General features: G+C 41.0%; 1 protein-coding gene across 9 annotated transcripts; it reads right to left on the reverse strand.

Annotated features, from left to right (window-relative positions):
- Positions 1-105: 105 nt before the first annotated feature.
- On the reverse strand, positions 106-23,503 carry LOC137064738 (von Willebrand factor A domain-containing protein 5A-like). 9 transcript variants are annotated; one of them, XR_010901571.1, is made up of 22 exons: positions 23,287-23,503; positions 19,506-19,708; positions 19,205-19,427; positions 18,656-18,822; positions 18,467-18,581; positions 18,218-18,393; positions 18,043-18,134; positions 17,814-17,958; positions 12,070-12,149; positions 11,879-11,993; positions 11,627-11,785; positions 9,384-9,487; positions 9,053-9,303; positions 7,272-7,330; positions 7,144-7,167; positions 6,989-6,998; positions 6,618-6,653; positions 6,106-6,132; positions 5,881-5,999; positions 5,675-5,798; positions 4,257-4,371; positions 3,236-3,361 (listed from the first exon to the last, which is right to left on the reverse strand). XR_010901571.1 is itself a non-coding variant. In XM_067436231.1 (21 exons), exons 1-21 carry the CDS (start codon positions 23,324-23,326, stop codon positions 4,343-4,345), a joined length of 2,298 nt encoding a protein of 765 aa, XP_067292332.1. In that variant the 5' UTR covers positions 23,327-23,503; the 3' UTR covers positions 3,715-4,342. The 9 variants fall into 9 exon arrangements, 8 of the variants coding, with proteins under 8 accessions (XP_067292333.1, XP_067292336.1, XP_067292334.1 ...); XM_067436231.1 differs by lacking the exon at positions 3,236-3,361 and having other exon boundaries at positions 3,715-4,371; XM_067436230.1 differs by lacking the exons at positions 3,236-3,361; positions 4,257-4,371 and adding an exon at positions 5,173-5,572.

A 23,503-nucleotide genomic window follows, 5' to 3' on the forward strand; every position in this document is an offset into this window, starting at 1 on the left:
CTCACCATCCTGGCGAATAAAGGTCCCAGTGTGCCAGAGGTCATCAGGCTGCTGGACTGGCAGGACCATCCTGATCACTTCATGATGGTCCTCGAATGTCAGTTCATGAGGCGTCGCGGTGGAAGACTCAGCGAAGAGAAGGCACGGCACATCATGAGGCAGGTCGCTTACGCTGCCAACGTGTGCTGCCTTCGCGGAGTCCTCCACCGTGACATAAAACTGGACAATCTGCTAATAAACAGCGAGACATCTCAAGTCAAGCTGATTGACTTCGGGTGTGGGGACATTCTGAGGAGGTCGTCGTACAGGTCAAACTCTGGTATGCATCGTCTGTATCGTTTGACAATCCAGTGATGAGTTACCCGTTAATGCAAACATACTCATTAGACAAAATCTCTCTCCTCAGGCACACACATGTACTCTCCTCCAGAGTATCATTGCAGGGGGAAGTACTACGGCAGACCGGCCACGGCATGGTCACTGGTGATCCTGATGTTCGTGATGCTCTGCGGACATTTCCCCAGTGGCCATGACCTGCTTCTGCTGAAACAGAAGCGCTGGTCCAAATCCAGCCTCTCAACAAGTGAGATCTACAATTAATAATTTACAATCATACAAAACACCATAAAATGTTCAAATAGAGCAGATGTAGTTTAAGGTAATAATCAGACGTCCCTCCCGTCTTCCTGCACAGAATGCTGTGATCTCCTCAGCGCTCTCCTGCAGGACAGGCCAAGCCGGCGACTTGCTCTGGGGCTAATCCTGTCCCACAACTGGTTTAACGTACTGAACCTGAGATTGACTAAAATATCATTAAAGGGGGGGTGAAGTGCTGTTTCATGCATACTGAGCTTTTTACACCTTTAAAGACTCGGATTCCCATCCTAAACATAGACAAAGTTTCAAAAACTAATGTTGGACGTTTGATGGAGTATTTCTGTGTTAAAAATACTCCTTCCGGTTTCTCACAAGTTTCGGCGAGTTTTTTTCGAATATGGGTCTACTTGACGTTAAATAGAGCGGAAGGTCCTTGTATGGGCCGTATGGGCTCTTCTCCCGGTAGGGTGCGCGCGCGCGTGACTAGAGGGAGAGAGAGGAAATGCACGCTGTAAACAGTCTCTCAGGTGCAGATCCACTCGTCCGTGAACACTTATGACGCGCCGCGCTCCACTTTATTCCTATGGGTGACGTCGAGCGACTTCAACGCTTCAGCACAACATTCTGGGAAGGCAGCGCTGCATTTGAACCGATTTGAACGCAGAAATGACGGGAAGCTTCAAGGCATCGCTTCAGTCGCGTCGCAAAGTGGATTTCCGCGGTCACTGCTGTCACAGGACTTCACCAAATCACACCAAAGAAGTGTGTTTTTGACAGAGCGGTCCTGCTTTGGAAGATGCCGGTGAGTAAATCAACTTCAAATGTCTGTGCTGTTGGCTATCGTCACGTGAGTAAACATCAGTAAACGATACGATCGCGTGCTTCGTCATTCAAATGCGCTAACGGTTACTCCATTGTTGTTCTGTATAACGTTACACTAGTCTGACTCTGACGTGCAAAACCGTTTTGCTTGCTACCTCTAAGGTCTAGTCACATACAATAGTCCATAAACCGAATCATGTCCTCATAAACTGCACACAAAGGCCCCTAAATACAGTACATACCACAGAAACGGACATCCTGATGTTGCCGTTTCTCCTGTTCAATTTATTTCAGCCTCAGATTTGATTGTGGATCATTATCTGTATTAGCTGAGATAGATGGGTTTCTCCACGCTTGAGGACGTCACCGCTTTGCGCGCTTGTCATTCTTTAGCTCCGCCCACACGATACGCCTCCAGGCGCTCGGTTTTTTCCGGAAAGACTCGGTACAGCCCATTTTTCTTTTATAAATATGATAAAACTAAAGACTTTTCAGAGATATGAAGGATGCAATACTACTCTATAGGTACTCAAGATTGACATGAGATTGACTGAAACTGAGTGTTTCACCCCCCCTTTAATTGTTCTTCTCATGAGAAGAAGTCAAATCTGTCTTTTTTCTGTCTTGCCTCAAGTCGTCACATAAGGCCACTCCAGTCTGCGTCTCTCGTGCTGCAATAGGAGATGCTCCCATCCCTCCTCATCTTGGTTTGCAGGGAGAAGTATTTGTGTCTGGCGGTGCTGCTCATGGTGGGATTTGTACATACTGTATATATACTTCTTTTGATTTAGACTTTTTGGTTTGCACCATCCAAGAGGTTTCCAACATGGTCATTCATTTCTGATGTTCCTGTCACAGCCTTCTGAATGCCAGGACCAGGGGTTCCCGTCATGGCTGCATGGCCCTAGAAGTTCTCGTCATGGATGCATCAGAGGTCCAAATGCCAGAACGTCTGAGATGCCGTGTTCTCCCTGTAATGCCAGCTTGATCCCAGATCTTCCTGCCACAGCTGTTCGGAGATCTCCTTGTCTCGACCCACCTGGTGTCAGAGCTCCATTTTATTCTGGCCCATCCAGCCACTACAAACAAAACATGTCTGAAATGAATATTTACATTTAGTCCTTTATCCGCCGCTTTAACCCAAAGCAAGTGTACAAATGGGGAACAACACAAACTATCTATCATACAACTCAACAATACTCACAGCAACACACAATGCCAAACTTTCAAATGTTTGTTACAGTAGAAGCAAGAGGTGAAACAAGTTGTAAAATCTGTTTATATAGTAAACCATTTCATAGATGGAAAGAAAGATTATTGATTAGACCTGATTATGTTGTTTTAGCCCATTTTAATTTTAAAATGTAGCAAAACTTTCTGAAATTTATGTTGAAATGAAGGGAAACTGGTGTGTAATTCCAATATGGGTATGGCTGATATGATTTAAATTATTTTTAAAACAGCAAATACATTATGAAGAATTTTTAAATAGTTTATATAGTAATATGGTGTTGATTAAAGCTAATAAAGAACTACATTTTAGTGAAACTAACAGAAACCATACATTAAACTAACAATTATTTTGTCTTCTGACGGCACAGGAAGTAGAAACACTGACATTTTCAGACTTCAGTCTTTTTGGTCACTTGACATCCGGGCAAGACATTACCAACACACACACTGAGACAGATCACCTACTGAAACACACACACCCCTCTACCTGTGGACAAACCATCATCCACTGCATCTGTCACTGGACACACTCAGCTCTACATGTGTTATTGTCTCACCACATCTCTCACCTGTGAAGGTTTCTGATTGGTTAGTTCATCCTCCGTCTTCCCAAACGCATCAGCCAGTGTGGCGTCCAGCTCCCAGCAGCCTGACGCCTTTTGGAGAGAAACCAGCTGGAGTAACGGGTCCTTCTGAACATCAGGAGCAGCTGAACACACAGACATACATTAAGGATAATGGTAAAATGGACAGGTAAGATCTAATAGTCTCAAAAGCTCAATAAAATGGGTTGAACCTGACATAGTCTGCCATATATATATATATATATATATTTTTTTTTTTCTGTTAACTTTGACCCTGAGACCTAATCATTGGAGGGTCTGCTCTGCTCTCCTCAAATCTTCAGCGGGTTGGGTAGGATGCATTCCAGATACACAGAACACATACTGACAACATCCACTGAAAAAATAACTCTTGAAACACATTACTAGTACTACATGATTACGCATCAATTTAATGCAAAAAATAAAATAGGCGTTCTTTGACTGTTTTCCCAATATTGTCATCCTTACTTCATTTGCAATCAACTATTCCCCCAAGTTATGACATCAGTCAATATGCCATTCTTTTCACCAAACAGTTTACTCCACAGAAAAAAATCCAACCAAAATCAATGGATCTGTAATGATTTCACTACTAGTTTGTCATCAACAGGCTCAGAACCTCAATAACCTAAAGAATTTCAGGCTACTCTCAAAACTCTGAAAAACATGCTAGATATTTAGCATCATGGCCCACTTACGAACACAGTCTTAGTAATTTAAATGAGTTTGGAAAAACCAACAAATGGTAACCAACGATTACCAACAGACTTCGAAGCTGCTCATCATTGTCTTTGGTGTATGACAGGTCTGCTCTAGGGTTTTGGGAAAAGAATGGGAATATGGATATTGAAATGGTAATTAACTGAAAGGATGTTTATAAGAAAGAACACCACAGAGAATGTACACAAAAAAACACAAGCAAATTAATTACAAGACATTTGTGTGATTTGAGGCGCCATCCTTACCATAAAGCACACATATAAAATAAGCCTTATATACCTGATGGGGCGGTGGCCACTCCTGCCTCCACTATAGCAGAGGGCTGATGGGTATCCTGATAGTACAGAAGCAGCTCAACGTCTTTATCAAACATGTGACCGGGACTCAGATTCACCTACACACATAAAAACACATGCATAAAACTGCTGTGCTCACACACCCAGATAAGCACATGAAGACACACAGTACCGTAGCCTGAGTGTGATCAGAGAGGAGGAACACTAGAGGATCCAGAGTGCAGTTGGACTCTAGTTTGGAGATGTGTGTCCCACGCTTATCCGCAAGAGGAGTCAAAGCTTGCGATGCTCCTTCATCCTGCGTCATATATTGCGTCAGGGGTTATTTTTTTTGCTGCAAGTCAACCTGCGTATGGCGGCCCGCCGGAAGTTAGTTATTTTAGTCTATAAAGTTTTAAATATGAATATTTTTCTCACACAAACACATTGCTTCAGAAGGCCTTTATTAACCCCCCCCCGGAGCCTTGAGGAGGATGGATAGATGCACTTTTATGGACTTTATAAACGAGGAAACAATTCACTACAATTATAAAGCTTGAAAGAGCCAGGACTTTTTTAATTTAACTCCAATTTTATTTGTCTGAAAGAAGAATGTCATATACACCTAGGGTGACTTGAGTAAATCATGGGCTAATTTTCATTTTTGGGTGTCTTAAACTATCCCTCTAAGTAATTCAGTTTATGCCAGAGTTTTGTTAAAATTAAGGGGGAGAAAGTAATCAGGGCTCCTCTGCTGGGAGTACAGTTGGCTAGATGGCACTGTTACAAAACAATTAAATTAAAAAATAGTGTCCTAAAAATGCAGTCCTGAAACTGCAGAGAAAACATGAGGTAATGACCTGTGCTGGCCACTTTTACTTAACTAATACACAAACAGTGTTGAAAACCACACAGGACTCATCTTTTTTAAACACTTTTTTTTTTTATCTGAATCAAATTATTGTTGATTTCAAAACCACGAAAACACAGTACAGAACAGTTTTTATGCGTGACCTGATCAATTTAAACGATTATATCTTTGGGAAAGAAATATATAAGAACAATACTGGAACTATTTTTACTTTGGTACATAAAACTCAAATGATGGTGTAAGTCACTCATCTTTATAAATTGGTGTTGATTTTAACAAATTAAACTGATTAAACCTTAAGGAAACCTATGGGAAAAACAGTTAATGAAACTACAACAGTTCTTTTGTCATGTAGAAACGCAGACGTCTTCAGACTCCCAGAGTCTCTTTGGTCACCTGACATCCGAGCAGGACATTACCCACACACACACACTGAGACAGATCACCCACTGAAACACACACACACACACTCAATTCATCAGTGTGTCAAAGAACTGAAGATGTTTGCTCAAATGTCTCTTGATGAATGTGGTCTGGAATGGAGATCTCACCTTTCTGAGAGCCGATCCATGACGCCGCCTTCATGGCCACAAACTGCCACTCGACCTGCTGGTCTATTTTACTGCCGTATAACCAGATCAGAGCCAGGACAGTGGCCCATACTGACCCCTCCACCTGTGGACAAACCATCAGCCACTGCATCTGTTACTGGACACACTCAGCTCTACATGTGTTATTGTCTCATCGCATCTCTCACCTGTGCTGGTTTCTGATTGGTCAGCTCATCCTCCTTCTTCCCAAACGCATCAGCCAGTGTGGTGTCCAGCTCCCAGCAGCCTGACGCCTTTTGGAGAGAAACCAGCTGGAGTAACGGGTCTGCAGTTGAACACAGAAAGAGAGGTCGAAGTTCAGAAATGTGCATTCAGCAACAGGTCCTTCTGGGGATCAGGGTCTACTACATATAAAAAGAAAAATATCTTACCCAAGTTGTGAGACCAACGTCTCTTACCTAAAAGACAAATTTGTTTGAAGAGGCATATACTGAACATATACGGTTATGTGATGGAAATATTCTCACATTAATTAGCATGAAAGTGTGTAGACACAATGCTAACATACTGTGGGTGGTTCTTACCAGCTCCGAGATGAACACCCTACATCTGATTGCATCTGATAGCTTATGAAAATAACAGCACACCTCACCTCAACAAGCCACATAAGTCTAAGGGATTTGTTCATGTCAGTAGCAAAAATGGTTCGAGACCAGCTTTCTGTGCTCTTGATGAATGGGGTTTGTTTCTGTAGTATCAGCTGAACTGCGCTTCTCGCTCATCTATTCACTGTCTTGATGGTTTTGTATTTATTTATAAAAAGACACTAAATGAACACATGTTCAGGCTTGATCATATGAAGAACTTAAATAAAATAATGACATAAATATTTAAATACTTAAATGTACCAAATTCACAAAACGCTACATCGGGGTGTATTTACCCAGCCGTGATGTGGACTTGACCCGTGACTGTGTGGCTACAAGCAGAGAAAACAAAGGTCAGAACAGATTCAGATCTGGAGAAACAGCCAACAACAGACATATCCGAAAGAACTAACAAACAAGAAAAGTTTAGCGATAGGGATGGACTGATATGGTCATTTTTGGCTGAAAATGATTTTAGTATAATCCTAAAGGCAGAGGCCAGTATTTGTTTGTCATATGTCAATGAATCCATTACATAAGCTGTGTTTTCCATTGATTTCCAGTCAATCTTACTAAATGGATGCAAGTAGCAAGTTTTGACTCTTGTCTTAGCCAACAACACAAATACATTCTCACAGACACAAACAGACTAAAGAGAATTACTCACCACATCCTCCCTAAAACAGAAAAAAAAGTGACATTGTAAACTGGGAAGTGATTTGAAAAGCATTTGAAGTCCATGCCGTCATTCCAACACAAAAAACACACATCCACACACAGACACATTCAAAGCACTAAAACATATCATGTGACTCATCTTACCCTGCGAGGCTCCTCATCACTTTCCTAAAGACAAATTTATTTCACATCTTAAAAGGCAACGTGGAAATTTCTAGATACATATCCAAAACTTGATTTGACAACTGACAGTAAAAGGGATTCTTACTCACACAATCAGAGCCGGGACCTCCTCCTCTTTGAAGTGGTCTGATCGGAAAATGTAGAAACGCTAAAACAGAAATTGATTTTGATTAACATATTAAATGTACAAGGACTAGGGGTGTAACGATACGCGTATTCGTATTGAACCGTTCGGTACGAGGCTTTCGGTTCGGTACGCGGTACGCATTATGTACCGAACGGTTCTTGGACTAATTAATTAGATTTGGAAAATAAAAAAAGTGTGTGAAATATAATTACATGCGTTCAACAAGGTAGCCCAATAACCAATAACCAAAACGACATAACAGGCAATGCCCCTGACACCGCCGAAGTGAAAGAAAAAAAAAAAATATATATATATGTTTTAGGCTGCTCAGTCAGGTGCTCGCTTACTCAGTAGGCTACGCGCTGAATGCTCGTGGCAAAATGGCTATTGCGTATAACAAACCAGAAATAGAAAATCCTCCAATAACCAACAGGTCTGGTGTTTGGGTGAACTTTGGATTCTATGATGGTGTTGGCAAGATGATGGATTAAAAAACAACGGTTTGTCGCATTTGCTGATGGTACAGCAGCGGGAATAATTCATGTCATGTCAATCAACTCATTTACGCCGACAACAAGACGATAAAAAGGAGAAACAGCCACAAACTATCCCACAAACTATCCCCGCAGCATTTAGATAGACATTTCCAACTTATTCAAATGGAAGACATCACCGCAGCGAGTGGTCCATTTATAGCAGCGGATATGAGACCTAACGCCCGTTTCACACACACTCCGTCTGCAGTGCGTGTGCGGTGCGTATATTTTTCTGTACCCATGTTAACGGATGACAGCTTTCACACTGCACACGGATGCGGTCCGTCAGTCCGTTCCAGGAGCGTTGCTTCTGCACCAGTGCACGGATCGTTTTCGTACCGAGTCTATTTTTTTGCTGCGCTGCGTTGCTGCATTAAAGCGACAGAAGATCGTTCGCATTAAAATAAACATGTACTGACGCGAAAATCTAGTAATTTCACCACAGATGCATATCATTTAAAATATACTCTTGTTTCAAAGTCAACACATGGCTTTTTTTTTTCTCAAGTAAAGCAACAAAACGACACTACCTGGCATTTAGGTAAAAAATGTGCCATAATGGATAGCACTCGTACTTTCTTGGAGGTGAAAAGCAAAGTTCTTTTTGACCTGCAGGATTTCTTTTAAAAGGGTGTAAAAACGAAAGAAAAGACGTCGGCTGTTTTTGAATAGACTATTGTAAGTTTCTAATTTAAAATGTTTGTGATTTAAGGCTATAACCTGTGTTTAAATGTTTTGCCACTTGTGTGAGCTAAATCTAAAGTATATAAATATGAATAAATGAATTTAATAAAATGTTGTTTAAATGTAGTAGGCTACGTAACCTGACTTCTATTAAAGAGTAAACAAAGAGAATTTGAATTCTGACGAGGCATGTTCAGTAAAAACTTTTGGCTTTTAAAAAATAATGAATAAATGCTGTGTTTGTGGTTTGCAACAGCGGATCAGTTGCGGACTGCAAACGCAGCATATGTGAAAGCACTACAGGGTGTGGGGCTCCTGCAACGCACACGCAACGCAACATGCAACGCACAGCAGACGGAGTATGTGTGAAACGGGCGTTACGCATCTAAAACATACCGAACCGTACAGAACCGAACCGTGACACCAGTGTATCGTATCGAACCAAACCGTGAATTTTGTGAACCGTTACACCCCTAACAAGGACACATTGGTTTTGGAATTATAATACAAACTGAGCACTAACCATATGATGGCACTCTTCTCTGCACCAGGGGTCCTTTCACAGTCTGTCTGCTTTCTTTATTAATGGCAATAAAGGATGTATGAACACTGCTCACTCCTGTCTGAACACTGGTCTTCACAATCCTTCTCCTGATGCGATTCATTTTATCCACTATCCGGCTCCTGATGGCAAACACATCAGTATCACCAGCCCTCTCTTTCTGCTCCAGAGAACGGATCAGGGTCCGAGCCGCCAGCCAGTGGATGGACAACCTAAAACAACAACATGGAGGAAAACAGTACAAAACACCCTGTGTTGTCGCTGTGTTTCTATGCATGTTTGTGTGTGTTACCCTGTTTCCTCAGTTGGTTTGATGCAGAAGTGGAGCTTGTTTGTTACTGGTCGATCGTTTAGTCTGTATTTGACTGTCACTGTTCCCTCAGAGCCTCCTGAACTCTGAGACAGGGAAACGATGAAAGAATAAGGATTAATAGCAAATAAATTAAAGGTGCGGTATGCAGGATTCACACCTAGTGGTTGAAATGGGTTGAAGTGGTCAACTTCAAAATATTGGAGTGTTGTTTCCCCCCGACCCTCCTCCTCAGACTTGATGCTCACTATACGTGGGTTGCCAGGTTGAGGACACAACAGGAGCGAGCACAATTGACAATGAAAGTTTTCATATGCTATCATTCAGAGATTTCAACATGGATGCAGAGGCTTTTTAGGTTGGGTAGAATCTGCAATCTCTGACCCAGTTCATTTGCTGGCTTCCACGACTGCAATACGCTGTTCTCTGCCAAATGGCAACCTGAAGTGTCGAAATACTATTGGATAAACTGGCAGTGGACGGTACCACACAGACCAAAACAAAAACAGACATTCCAACTAGAGCTTAGATTCTCTGCCCGAGCCCAAACCTGACCCGAACCGACCGAGATTTCCCTGCACTATCCTCGGGTCGGGTAGGGCCGGGCCCGTGATCAAGCGTTTGTCGTTTTAATCATTAGCCTACTTTACTAGTCTAATTGGGTGGGCAGAAAGCTACGCTATAATCCGAAATTATATATATTTTTAGCAAAGTAAGAACTAATACAACAACTGAGAAACAAATGTGTAGGCTACAAAGTTGCACAAGTCAGGATTAGTGTAAAAATGCGCGTTAAACTCACAGCTCGAGCAGTGATGGAGCGCAGCGTCTGAACAGAAATGCTCTGTGTCAAGAGCTGCTCGTGTGAACACTGCACTTTGCTTAGTAAATATCTTCGAATCGTTTCGTTTAGAGGTGGACATTTCAAGCTTTCTATATGCATATGTCTCATGTCTGTGAGGCGAGTAGCCTGCTGAGTTTCGGTTTATTTATGAGACGTGCGCTCCAGTTCATGAGCAATGAAAGCCATCACTCCCATCACTTCATGTCATGATTATAGTCTGCTATTTGCTTTTTATTTATTAAATCCAGGCAATTGGCCAAAGAAATCTTTTTTAAAATTAAGATACAATTTAAACAAAACGAAAGAAATGCTTTCTACAAAACAAAACTTAATATTAAACTAAATATAACCACCAAAATCATTTCTGACCTACTCGCATCTTTTCACTCATCATAATCAGATGAAATGTAAAAATAATATTATAATATTTAAACATAAATAAGAAGGAAAAAACACATTGTTTAATGGTTACAACAAAGTAAGCTACAGATAAATGTCTGAGCTGGATTTGAGCAAACATCTGTTACCGGTGAGCGGATCATGAGCGCGCGTCTGCGGATTATTGAGCAGAGTCAAGTCAACTTTATTTATATAGTGCTTTTACAATGACTTTTGTCTCAAAGCAGCTTCAAAGTGTTAAACAGGAAAATATTGCAACAAAATTTGATTTGGCTGTACAGTCGCTGTGGAGAAAACAGCGATGTTATCAACTCATTTAAGTTTATCAATGTTAGTTTTAACATGAGTCTCACCAGTCAGCTTCGCTGCGCTCGGCTCATTACAGGCTTGTTCTCGTCAGAACCCCCACGTATTAAAAAATGGTCGGGTTTAAATCGGGCTCAGTCTAATAATTACAGTTATTGTGTTGGGCCGGGCCGGGCTCGGACACAACATGCACAGGCTCGGGTAGGGTCGGGCTTGATTTTTTGAGTCCGATCTAACCTCTAAATCCGACACGGAACGCATATTCCAAAGTAGAATAACTGGCTGTAGCTTTGTTTGTCTGAGAAACGAATAGGTGAATTTGGCATATGTCTAACATACCTACAAACATATTATGGTATTTTTATGCTTTAGTAAAGTGAAAAACTTACATACAGCACCTTTAAATAAAGTTTTCTGGCCTATTTTTCTAAGCATTTAAATATAATAGATAGTGAAACCTTCAGGCTTTAAAAGGGACACAAAAGCACCATAAACGCATCATGGTTGACCGCAAATAAAAAATTGTTTTGTGTTTGAAAAAGACAAAACATTTACTACTTTGTCCACCATAACACTACTTAATCCGGTAAAAAGGGGGCAATTGATTAATTGAGAAATTATTCTAATTCATGCCTCTAATTAATACATGAAAAAACCACATGCTACATTATTTCACCTCTCCTTTAAGTTGGGCAAAAATGAGTGCCCTTTGACCCTGGAAGAGCACATTGACGCGTGGAGACAGTGTGGAAACAGTAATGCCACGTGGACGGGTCCAGTTCACAGAAATGTTAACCACAGCGGGCTGCAGCGCAAACCTGAGGGACTGCATCACCTGTTATAGTTTGAAGAGAAAGAGAAACCATTGAGACATTTGACTAGGAAACCATTGAGATATGTGCCTGTGAACTCCAGTGGAGAGCTTTACTTTGGGCTGCATGCGGTCGGTGCCCATGATGAACTGAGCGTGACCTGATCCCTCCCTGGCCATTCCTGTGATGAGGGCGGTACTTGCACCCTCGCCGATCCCGAATGAGAAACACCTGAACACACAAAAATCTGTTACTGTGAGTGATTAAGAAACGAATGATGGGAAGATCAAACCCAGCAGACATTTACCTGTGAGAGTGAACGTGATGTTTCAACAGGTCCAGCACCTCCTTAGTGTTTCCCACCTCTCCATCAGTGAAGATGAACAGCTGAAGAGAGAACAATAATTTATATCAGACTTGGGAGATCCTCAGGCTGCACCTTTTAACTAAATTTGAAAATTCAAATAGATTGAAGTTCATATGGAATGATGAGTTTCATATAATACAAAAAAACAACACACAATAAAAAACGCTTTGAATGTAAAAAATAAATGTTTCAAACAGATAAAAAAGTCGGAAAGAATCCAACTAGAGAACAATAGTAAAGAATCAGAATATTTTCAACAAATATCTTGCAATGGCAGCTCGTGTGAACAGTGTGCTTTGCTTGACTATTTATTTTCGAGCTTACTAAGTGTATGTATATATATATATATATATATATATACACATACAGGTCCTTCTCAAAAAATTTGCATATTGTGATAAAGTTCATTATTTTCCATAATGTAATGATAAAAATTTAACTTTCATATATTTTAGATTCATTGCTCACCAACTGAAATATTTCAGGTCTTTTATTGTTTTAATACTGATGATTTTGGCATACAGCTCATGAAAACCCAAAATTCCTGTCTCAAAAGATTAGCATATCATGAAAAGGTTCTCTAAACGAGCTATTAACCTAATCATCTGAATCAACTAATTAACTCTAAACACCTGCAAAAGATTCCTGAGGCTTTTAAAAACTCCCAGCCTGGTTCATTACTCAAAACCGCAATCATGGGTAAGACTGCCGACCTGACTGCTGTCCAGAAGGCCATCACTGACACCCTCAAGCGAGAGGGTAAGACACAGAAAGAAATTTCTGAACGAATAGGCTGTTCCCAGAGTGCTGTATCAAGGCACCTCAGTGGGAAGTCTGTGGGAAGGAAAAAGTGTGGCAAAAAACGCTGCACAACGAGAAGAGGTGACCGGACCCTGAGGAAGATTGTGGAGAAGGACCGATTGCAGACCTTGGGGGACCTGCGGAAGCAGTGGACTGAGTCTGGAGTAGAAACATCCAGAGCCACCGTGCCCAGGCGTGTGCAGGAAATGGGCTACAGGTGCCGCATTCCCCAGGTCAAGACACTTTTGGGCTACAGAGAAGCAGCACTGGACTGTTGCTCAGTGGTCCAAAGTACTTTTTTCGGATGAAAGCAAATTTTGCATGTCATTTGGAAATCAAGGTGCCAGAGTCTGGAGGAAGACTGGGGAGAAGGAAATGCCAAAATGCCTGAAGTCCAGTGTCAAGTACCCACAGTCAGTGATGGTCTGGGGTGCCATGTCAGCTGCTGGTGTTGGTCCACTGTGTTTTATCAAGGGCAGGGTCAATGCAGCTCGCTATCAGGAGATTTTGGAGCACTTCATGCTTCCATCTGCTGAAAAGCTTTATGGAGATGAAGATTTGGTTTTTCAGCACGACCTGGCACCTGCTCACAGTGCCAAAACCACTGGCAAATTGTTTACTGACCATGGTATTACTGTGCTCAATTGGCCTGCCGACTCTCCTGACCTGAACCCCATAGAGAATCTGTGGGATATTGTGAAGAGAAAGTTGAGAGACGCAAGACCCAACACTCTGGATGAGCTTAAGGCCGCTATCGAAGCATCCTGGGCCTCCATAACACCTCAGCAGTGCCACAGGCTGATCGCCTCCATGCCACGCCGCACTGAAGCAGTCATTTCTGCAAAAGGATTCCCGACCAAGTATTGAGTGCATAACTGAACATAATTATTTGAAGGTTGACTTTGTTAGTATTAAAAACACTTTTCTTTTATTGGCCGGATGAAAAATGCAAATTTTTTGAGATTTTCATGAGCTGCAAGCCAAAATCATCAGTATTAAAACACATAAAAGACCTGAAATATTTCAGTTGGTGTGCAATGAATCTAAAATATATGAAAGTTTAATTTGTATCATTACATTATGGAAAATAATGAACTTTATCACAGTATGCTAATTTTTTTAGAAGGATCTATATATATATTTCTCTCATGTCTGTGAAGTAGCCTATGTCTCGGTTTATTTATGAGACCGCTCCAGTTCATGTGCAACACAAACGATCGCTCCATTACGGTTTGTCTGCTATATTATTTATTAAAGCTTATTTATTAAATCCAGGCAAATGGATGATTAAACATATATTAAAATTAAGATACAATTAACAAAGCTTTCTACAAAACAAAACTTAATGAAGTGGTCAAAATCATTTCTGACCCAATGTCTTTGATATTTATTACACATCTGTACACTTTTCATAATCAATATAGCCTAAATGAAATGTAATAATAACATTATAATATTTAAACTAGCTATGAAAGAAAATACAGTTTAATGGCTAAAGTAGCCTAATAGTCTTCTCCTACTTTCCTGTCGGCGCCGATAAAATGTTTGCACAACGAGGACGTTCATTTGGTGAATTTGAACTAGCCTCGAGTACAGTTAGTGTTGCAGATAGTAATGCCATAATATTAACAGTATTGGCAACAATATGCGTCTTCTGTTTATTCATTCTTGTCAGTTAGCCGCTGAATTGACAACACACTGACGTCAGACGCACGTCCGCTAACAAACCAATCAATGTTAAGATGCAGCCCACATAGATGATGAAGCCAGGACGCCAGTGCATCATGTAAAGTTCTTTAGTGCGCTTGCATAACTGCAATGTGAAAGCAAACCAAATGATACAATGTATCAAAACCAGGGATGCAAACACATGTATGGTAAAAAAAAGAGAGAGGTAACACTTGGGTTCTTCAAGCTTGCCTTCAGTGGACTAGATGTTACACAATGAAGAGTTGATGTTTAGGGGGGAAAATACTTATTAAAATTGTGCTGTATCACTTTAAAAGTCATACATTTTTAATTTATACTATACTAATTTATACCGCTCAATTTAAAAAAAAATGTAATATTGAAATCAGTAAAATAAGAAAACTGCACTTTTTTTCTCTCCCGTTCCTCCATAAAGTTGGCCGTTTTAACATGGGGCTCAATGGCCAGTCAAGGAATTGCTGTTTAAGTCAATTCCGTATTGCAGGGTATATACAGCAATTCTTAAGTTAAATTTACTACTTTTTAATACCTTTTTTACTACCTTCAGAATATTTTTTAAAATCATCACGACACTGAATTGCAAGTGTTAATCAGCGACCTTTCTATTATTAACACAGATTTTGACATATATAACATACAAAAAAGAATAGATTTAGAATCGACACCAGGAGGAAATCTGTTATAAGTTATCATTCAGACACAGTAAAATAGGTCTCAACATTCACAAAGGTTGGTTAAGGAGAAGCATTACTGCATACACATTTGATTTCAATTAATAATTGGTAATTCAGCAGTTCAATTACCGTATTTTCCGGACTATAAGTCGCACTTTTTTTCATAGTTTGGCTGGTCCTGCGACTTATAGTCAGGTGCGACTTATATATCAAATTTAATTCATACTGACTGACAAGAATAAACATATAGCCGCGAGAATGCGCTCTATGCTGCTCCTGTAGCCTAATATTTACTTATAGACAACAACTTAGAAAGACTGAACACAAACAAAATGCCCGCATAAAGAAAATCTTATTCTGCAAAATACAAACAGCATGTAGTAAAACATGCAGCGGAGAACGATTCTCACAGCGTTCGTCTCGCGCGGCAGAGCCTCTCCCGGCAGAGAGTTCAAGCCTCTGTGGACTCGTTCCTTCAGCTCTGGCCATCTTGCTTACAGTCCGCAAGTAGATTTCTTTTTCTTCTTCATCACAATTAAAGTAACCTCTGCTTTTCGCCAGTCCCTTACAAGTTTCTCACTCACTTCAAACTTTCTTTCTTCTGCTCGGGTTATGCAGTGAAGCGGGCACGAGCGAGTGCACGCGAGCAGGTGGTCGCATGCGCGCGCGGGTGCTCGCATGCGCGCGGCTCCAGCTCTGCCCTAATGCGACTTATAGTCCAGTGCGACTTATATATGTTTTTTTCCGCGTCAAGACGCATTTTTTGACTGATGCGACTTATACTCCGGAGCGACTTATAGTCCGGAAAATACGGTATTTAGTGTTTTTTTTTCCAACAACAAAACCTGAGCCAAATATTACATTTCTATAACTGTGATAAGTTGTTGAACTTAACAAAATACAACTAGTGCTGTCAATCGATTAAAAACTTTAACTAGATTAATCACACATTTTTTCTGTGATTAGTCGCAATAAAAAAGAAATGTTTTTGTACGTTTTTAATATATTTTTTACATAATAATTTCACAGTTAATCAAATTAATGTAGAAACAACATAAAGACAGTACATTTTAAATACTTGTTTAAATGGCATCTTTTTATGAATGAAGGCCAGTATTACTGATATTAATACAGCTACTGATTTTTTATTTTATTTTACATTTATTTTTAGGCTTCAAAAATATAACAGTTTTTAATTTAAGTAAACTTAAAACAATGCTAACATAAACCCATAATAAATGTCACGTTTACTCCTGCCCTTCCTGTCTGAACAGTTAGGAAATATACAGAAATTTTATAAAGTTATCAAAGTTATATGCAGTCTGCACTGCATAAACTATAAATTAAATAGTTAATCCTTATTAAAGCTACAAAAGTTATTTAGTCAAGAGCAGCGAGTCATTTTCTCTGTTCCTTTTGTTCTTTAACTTTACTGATAGGAAGCTTTATTGGCTGCTGTCCCTTTAAGAGCAGACAGACACGCGGATCTCACTGTCTATATGGATCGCGCCTCATTCTCTCACAACTCTTTATACAAATCATTTAATTTAAGATTGCTCTTATGAGGATAGTCGTTGAAGATATGCCTTGAAGCAAGTCTATAATAAAACGTAAGCCAGCCACTTCTGTTGAGCGCGCAGTGTTCTGAGTTGATGCCGAACGACCGCTGAATATGACGTCAGCATCAAACATACGTTGAGACCGCAGTCTATGGTTGAGACGGAGACGAAAGATCTTTGATTGTGCCCAGATATGCTCAAGCCTATATTTAAACAAACTAACGCAAACGCAGATAGAGTTTCAATCAGAATAGGACACCTGAAAGTCTGAAAAATAATACCTAATTTGGAAAAAAAAAAATACCTCTGAGACCACATTTAACACTTTTAATGGCCTTAAATTTGACAATTTTGATTTATCACTTTTTAATACTTTTTAAAACCTCGCGGACACCCTGGTATTGGCTTCAACAGAAACTGGGGAAGTAAATTAATATTTATGAGATAATTAATAATATTTAATGCGTAGTTTGCTGAAGTAAAGCCTACAAAAAAAGGCCTGACTCTGCCCCGGTTCAGAATGTGTCAAACCATTAGCTAGGCTGGTTGTTTGATGAGAAAGAGATGAAATGTAGTTGCAATAAATGCGTTAAGAATCCATACAGCTGTAATAACACTATTTTTGTGTTGAGCGTAACTGATGAATAACTGATGACGGCAGGGGCCAATGTCTGGTCGACCAATCAGCAGAAAGGGGCGTTTAACTCTGCCCACAGATTGAATATTCAAGCTGGTTATTTTTTTTCAACCCCAGGACACAAAAAGGAAAAGGAAAAGGCAATTTTTTTGTTCATTTAAAAAAGTGCAGTTTTCTACTTTTTCTAATTTTAATATTAATAAAAAATAAAATAAAAGATCAAACTATACCCTGATTGTCATAAATTGATATTATATTATATTATAAATTTAAAGTTAATTAATGCGTGTTGAGGTGTTGTACCTGTCTGGGGTGGCCGCGGTAACAGGGCTGACTGAAGATGTATTTTAGAGGCTGTAAAATCTCAGTGCCGCCCAAGTCTGCTTTCATTCTCTTTACACTCTTCAGAGCCTGATCCATTGTGTCCTGAGTGTACTCGACACTCTGACTGCAAAGACAGAAAAACATCTAATACCCTCTGATACATTTCAAAACCGATTATCTACATTTCTATGAATGAAGATCTAGTTACAGAAAAGAGAAGCACTCAAAACGACAACCAAATCCATAGATATTGAAGTAGCATCCCATGGGCAGACTCTTCAACAGTAACAGCAGAGTGTCCTATAGAGAGACATGGACAGGTACTTAAGTGTGTCTCATCAGAATACGTGTCAACAGACCTAAAGGTACATTTAAAATCTTACCTTTGCGCTTTCTATGCGTGTCTGTGCTCCTTTCCCATGATGCATCTTCTCACCCATACTGCCTGATCTGTCTATCACGAAAATAAACTCTCCTTTTGTTGCCAGTGATGACATCACTTCCTCTGGGAACTCTGGGTACAAACTTATCATGACCACTGAGTCCCTCATCAGAGAGCCTGAGAAAGAGAGAAAGATTCAATGACAGTTTGATCCCTCAATCCCATAATCACAGTGAGCTGCAGGTCCTACCTGATGGGGCGGTGGCCACTCCTGCCTCCACTATAGCAGAGGGCTGATGGGTATCCTGATAGTACAGAAGCAGCTCAACGTCTTTATCAAACATGTGACCGGGACTCAGATTCACCTACACACATAAAAACACATGCATAAAACTGCTGTGCTCACACACCCAGATAAGCACATGAAGACACACAGTACCGTAGCCTGAGTGTGATCAGAGAGGAGGAACACTAGAGGATCCAGAGTGCAGTTGGACTCTAGTTTGGAGATGGGCTTTGGAGAGCTCACGTGGACACTGAGAGTCAGTGTGTAGGGAACGGCTCCACAGACTGATGAAATCTCTGAGACTATACCAGAACCTGAACCTGACACACACACACATTTGTTTTTGTCAACAAACCGTACAGTATTTTCTATCCCTACACTGCCCCTACCCCTAAACCTACCCATCAGACACAGACACACACACACACACTGCCCCTACCCCTAAACCTACCCATCACAGCAAACATTCTGCGTTTTTACTTTCTAAAAAAAACTCATCCTGTATTCTAAGCATTTTGAAAAGTGGGGGCATGGCCAATATCCTCATATTTCACCCTTTCCTTGTAATACCTGTATCATACCCATGTCGTTATACACATTTGTGTCCTCATATGTAACAAAAACATGCCCACACACACACACACACAGTTAGAATCAGCTTCTCTCCGCTAGTAAAGTGTGTGTGAGCAGCTGTTGTAGGACCTGCTGGTGTGTATCGGGGGTTGAGTACAGCCGGCAGACAGAAGCGCAGTGAGTGGTCGGCCTGCACTGCGAGCTCAATGACGTAGATGATGGTGATGGCAGCGTTCTGACCCGGCGACACACACCCGACACTCAGTCCGAACACATCAGGACTCTCTACGCTCTCTTCCAACAGAAACGCCTGACGACCCGAACTTAAAGCGTCATCATACCGGTCCCTCGCCTGGAAGACACAACCCTGTTTTAGATGGTGCAAAAATATGCAAATCAATGTCCAGCAGATTTCTATGTATGAACTCACAGTTTTTCTGTCTTGCACCTCCGCCACAATCTCCTGCTCTCCGATCTTGGCACTGAAGTGGCAGACAGCAGCATCAGCAGGCAGAGGGAAGATGAACAAGGCCTCCAGGGGGCGCTCTTCCTCATTCACATACTGCAGGGTGGAGGAGACTGTGGCTACATGATCCTGAACACGAACATCCACTGAGATGCTCTTCAGAGGCACTGAGTCACACACAAACCAGCAAAACAAACATCACAAATACAGCAGAACAACACCAATAAATCTAGACGCACCCTAGCGGCAGCAAATCTAATCTGCCGTGAGTGTCGTCTAGCAACTCTCAATACAGTTCTGAGCTGTAAAAACTAGGGCCGGGACTCGATTAATTTTTTTAATCTAATTAATTAGAGGCTTTGTAATTAATTAATCGAAATTAATCGCATTTTAATTGCATATAAATATTTAACCTGAGAACAGTGAGAAGTAATTTTTCACATGGATTTTTAGTATACCATTGAATAATGACTGAAAACATAAGCTTAATCAACAAAATATTGTTTATTTATTTCAGTCCAGCAGACCAGTGCAATGTTTGCCTAGTAAAAACCAAACTCTGGTCGTGCCAATCACATCATGTATAGAGTCGGTGGGTGGGGCTTAACATAATGACGGCCGAGTTGCGTTTGCGTGTTTCTAGTAAACACAGAAACTGGCGAACTGCGGTCTTTCGAATCAGCTTTGACCGCGACTCTGGAAGACTTGGAGTTAAGCTTTTCTCTGAGAAAAGAACAAAGAACGGCACTGAAGTCATTCTTAAAAAGGGAAGATGTGTTTTGCTGACCGGATACGCCGAAAGTTTAATTTGTCAACAAGCTCCACTTCACCTTTGTTGCTCTGGTTGGTTGTAGCGCTATCCTATCGCGTGCAGAGGGAGTTTAAAAGACAACTGTTTATCCCGCCCCTCAGATTGAGCTGTCAATGGTGAGTTTCCAGACCAAACATCTTGATGTGGGTCTGACTTGTCAGGCTACAATAAATCTCAAATACATATAGATATATAAAGGGGGTAATAGACATGTGAAAACTAAGTGTGCCGCACAAGTGCTGAAAAGTGAAGTCAAAACGTGATCGCCCCCCAGGTGGCTGGTCCTAAACCCCACCCTCTCCATGCAATCGAATGGGGAGACAAACTGAACACTCAAATTATACTTCAAAAACTTTTTTATTTTTTTATTTCAGGCAGTTATCACACTGTTTTAAGTTTGAGTGAAATTTTTTTGTAAATCTTCTTTCGGCTGTTCCCTTCAGGGGTCACCACAGCGAATCATCTGCCTCCATCTATTTCTATCCTCTGTATCTCTCAGACTGACTACCTTCATGTCCTCTTTCACTACATCCATAAACCTCCTCTTTGGTCTTCCTCTTGACCTCCTGTCTGGCAGCTCTAACCTCAGCATCCTTTTACCGATGTATTCACTCTACCTCCTCTGAACATGTCCAAACCATCTCAACCTGGCCTCTCTAACTTTGTCTCCAAAACATCTCACATGTGCTGTCCCTCTGATGTACTCATTCCTGATCCTATCCATCCTCGTCACTCCCAAAGAGAACCTCAACATCTTCAGCTCTGCTACCTCTAGCTCTTCCTCCTGTCTTTTCCTCAGTGCAACTGTCTCCAAACCATACAACATCGCTGGTCTCACTACTGTTCTGTAAACCTTTCCTTTCATTCTTGCTGGTACTCTTTTATCACACAACAGACCTGACACTTTTCTCCACCCATTCCAACCTGCCTGCACACGCTTCTTCACCTCTTTTCCACACTCCCCATTGCTCTGGACTGTTGACCCTAAGTACTTAAAATCCTGCACCTTCTTTACCTCTTCTCCCTGTAACCTCACTGTTCCACTTGGTTCCCTCTCATTCACACACATGTATTCTGTCTTGCTGCGACTAACCTTCCTCTCCTCTCCAGAGCAAACCTCCACCTCACTACACTTTCCTCCACCTGCTCCCTGCTCTCACTACAGATCACAATGTCATCCGCAAACATCATAGTCCATGGAGATTCCTGTCTGACCTCATCTGTCAGCCTGTCCATCACCACCGCAAACAAGAAGGGGCTCAGAGCCGATCCTTGATGCAGTCCCACCTTCACCGTGAAGTCCTCTGTCTCACCTAAGGCACACCTTACCACTGTCCTACTGCTCTCATACATATACTGCACCACTCTAACATACTTCTCTGCCACTCCAGACCTCCTCATACAATACCACAGCTCCTCTCTTGGCACTCTGTCATATAGTGACATTTTTTTTGTAAATAAGTGGTTTTAATTAGTTATTTGATGGCAACGGTGTAACTCATGGGAGAGTCGGGGTGGGGTCAGGAGGGTTGCCCCTCCCCCCTTTAAAAATATCATTAAAACCCATATTGTGTATTGTAAATATTATTATTATATATACTTAAAAAAAGAATTGTGTAAGTAGTAAACTATGCAAACATGGCAAAAATTAGTTTTAAAGGTCCCGGTCTTCGCGTGTTTTCAAAGCTTTGATTATGTTTACAGTGTGCAATATAACATGAGTTCATGTTTCGCGTGTAAACACAGTATTTTTCACACAATTTACTTATCTGTACACCGCTGATTTCTCTGTCCTAAAAACGGCCTGATGATTTCCTTGTTCTGTGAAGTCCCTCCTTCAGAAACACGTAACGAGTTCTGATTGGGCCAGCACTTCCTGTGTTGTGATTGGACAGCAGCTTAGCGCACTTTGCCCGGAAAGGTCCCGCCTCTTACCATAACGGGGAGATGCAAGCACTGAATGCGCGCTCTTCTCCAGGTGGGAGAGCAACAAGACCACGCCCCCTATTTCTTGTGGGCGGAGGGTTAATCAACAAACGGTTCTAGTGACGTAATTCCAGCAGGAAGTGCAGAGGTGTAGTCCAAACCGGCCGTTCGCTGTAGGCTTTGAAAGGGAACTTCTGTTAAATAAAATATCTCGCTTGGCATTGACCTTTGAGCTTTATTATTTTACAGGTATTATTTACGCTCTAACAGCAACCTTTAAGTTTAGAAATATTTTAAGTCCCCCCTCTTTTGCCCCACAGTGGTTTGGTCCACCACACCTCCTTTGAATTATCAGGATTTCCATGGGTCCTTGAAAATTTATGAATCTGAAAAGATTTTTTTTTTTTCAAGGTCCAGTAAAGTTTTTGAAAATAAATATACACAGGTCCTTGAAAGTGCTTGAATTTATTTTGTGCAAAAAGTTTTCTGGAAAAAAGCACATTGGGGCATATGCATGCTAGTTTGCTTGATTTATGTTAATTACGCGCATTGGAGTTATATCTTCCATTTCTAAATTTCCACAACTGCTTATTTCACACCGACATATGAGTAGTTTTGCAGTAAACTGTATTGATTCTGCGGGAGTGTGGGCGCCCTGTGTGGTGTCACTTCAGGCTTATTACTGCGTAGTCTCTCGGGTCCCAAATCAGCGCCATTTTGGGACATGATGGCTTCAGTTTTGCATTTTCTAGAGTGAAGGTGCGTCGTCCATATTACAGTCTATCTATGGAGAACATCCCGCAGTTACCGTTTTGAAAATGTGTCACATGTCCCAGTTGACCGTTGGAAAATAAATGCCATCATATTAAGAACAATCTGTCGGTCAAAATTCATCCAATATTTTAGTAATATTTAGAGAAAGCCCTCGTGATTAACGTCCCTGTTTAAAAAACACCTCAGCTGTCGAACATTTAAAAAAACTAGGTAACGTAGTAGGTGAATTCATACCTGGCTGATTTTTCTGAGACACGAGACCGCAGTTCATCATTCGCTCCGTCGGGAAATGACGACTTTATGATCGAAAGTAAATGTCAAAACACCGAAACTACCTTTAAATGTGCACTAAATCTTCAAACATCGCCTAATTTAATTTGTTTTTAACGTTTTCTAAAGAGACCAAATGTGTGGGGAGGTGAATTGGTTCCTCTGCGTCACCTCACCGCTG

The sequence above is a fragment of the Pseudorasbora parva genome, chromosome 25, assembly GCF_024679245.1.
Source record: "Pseudorasbora parva isolate DD20220531a chromosome 25, ASM2467924v1, whole genome shotgun sequence".
Classification (NCBI taxonomy): domain Eukaryota; kingdom Metazoa; phylum Chordata; class Actinopteri; order Cypriniformes; family Gobionidae; genus Pseudorasbora; species Pseudorasbora parva.

What these genes read in the sequence shown, in the direction of transcription:
- LOC137064738 (XM_067436230.1), bottom strand. Translation starts at nt 23,326, where the DNA reads ATGATGAACTGCGGTCTCGTGTCTCAGAAAAATCAGCCAG. An exon ending in CTGATCACACTCAGGCTACG is followed by an intron (nt 18,582 to 18,655) that starts GTACTGTGTGTC and finishes TTATGTGTGTAG; the next exon opens with GTGAATCTGAGTCCCGGTCA. An exon ending in CCAATCAGAAACCAGCACAG is followed by an intron (nt 5,799 to 5,880) that starts GTGAGAGATGCG and finishes GTTTGTCCACAG; the next exon opens with GTGGAGGGGTCAGTATGGGC.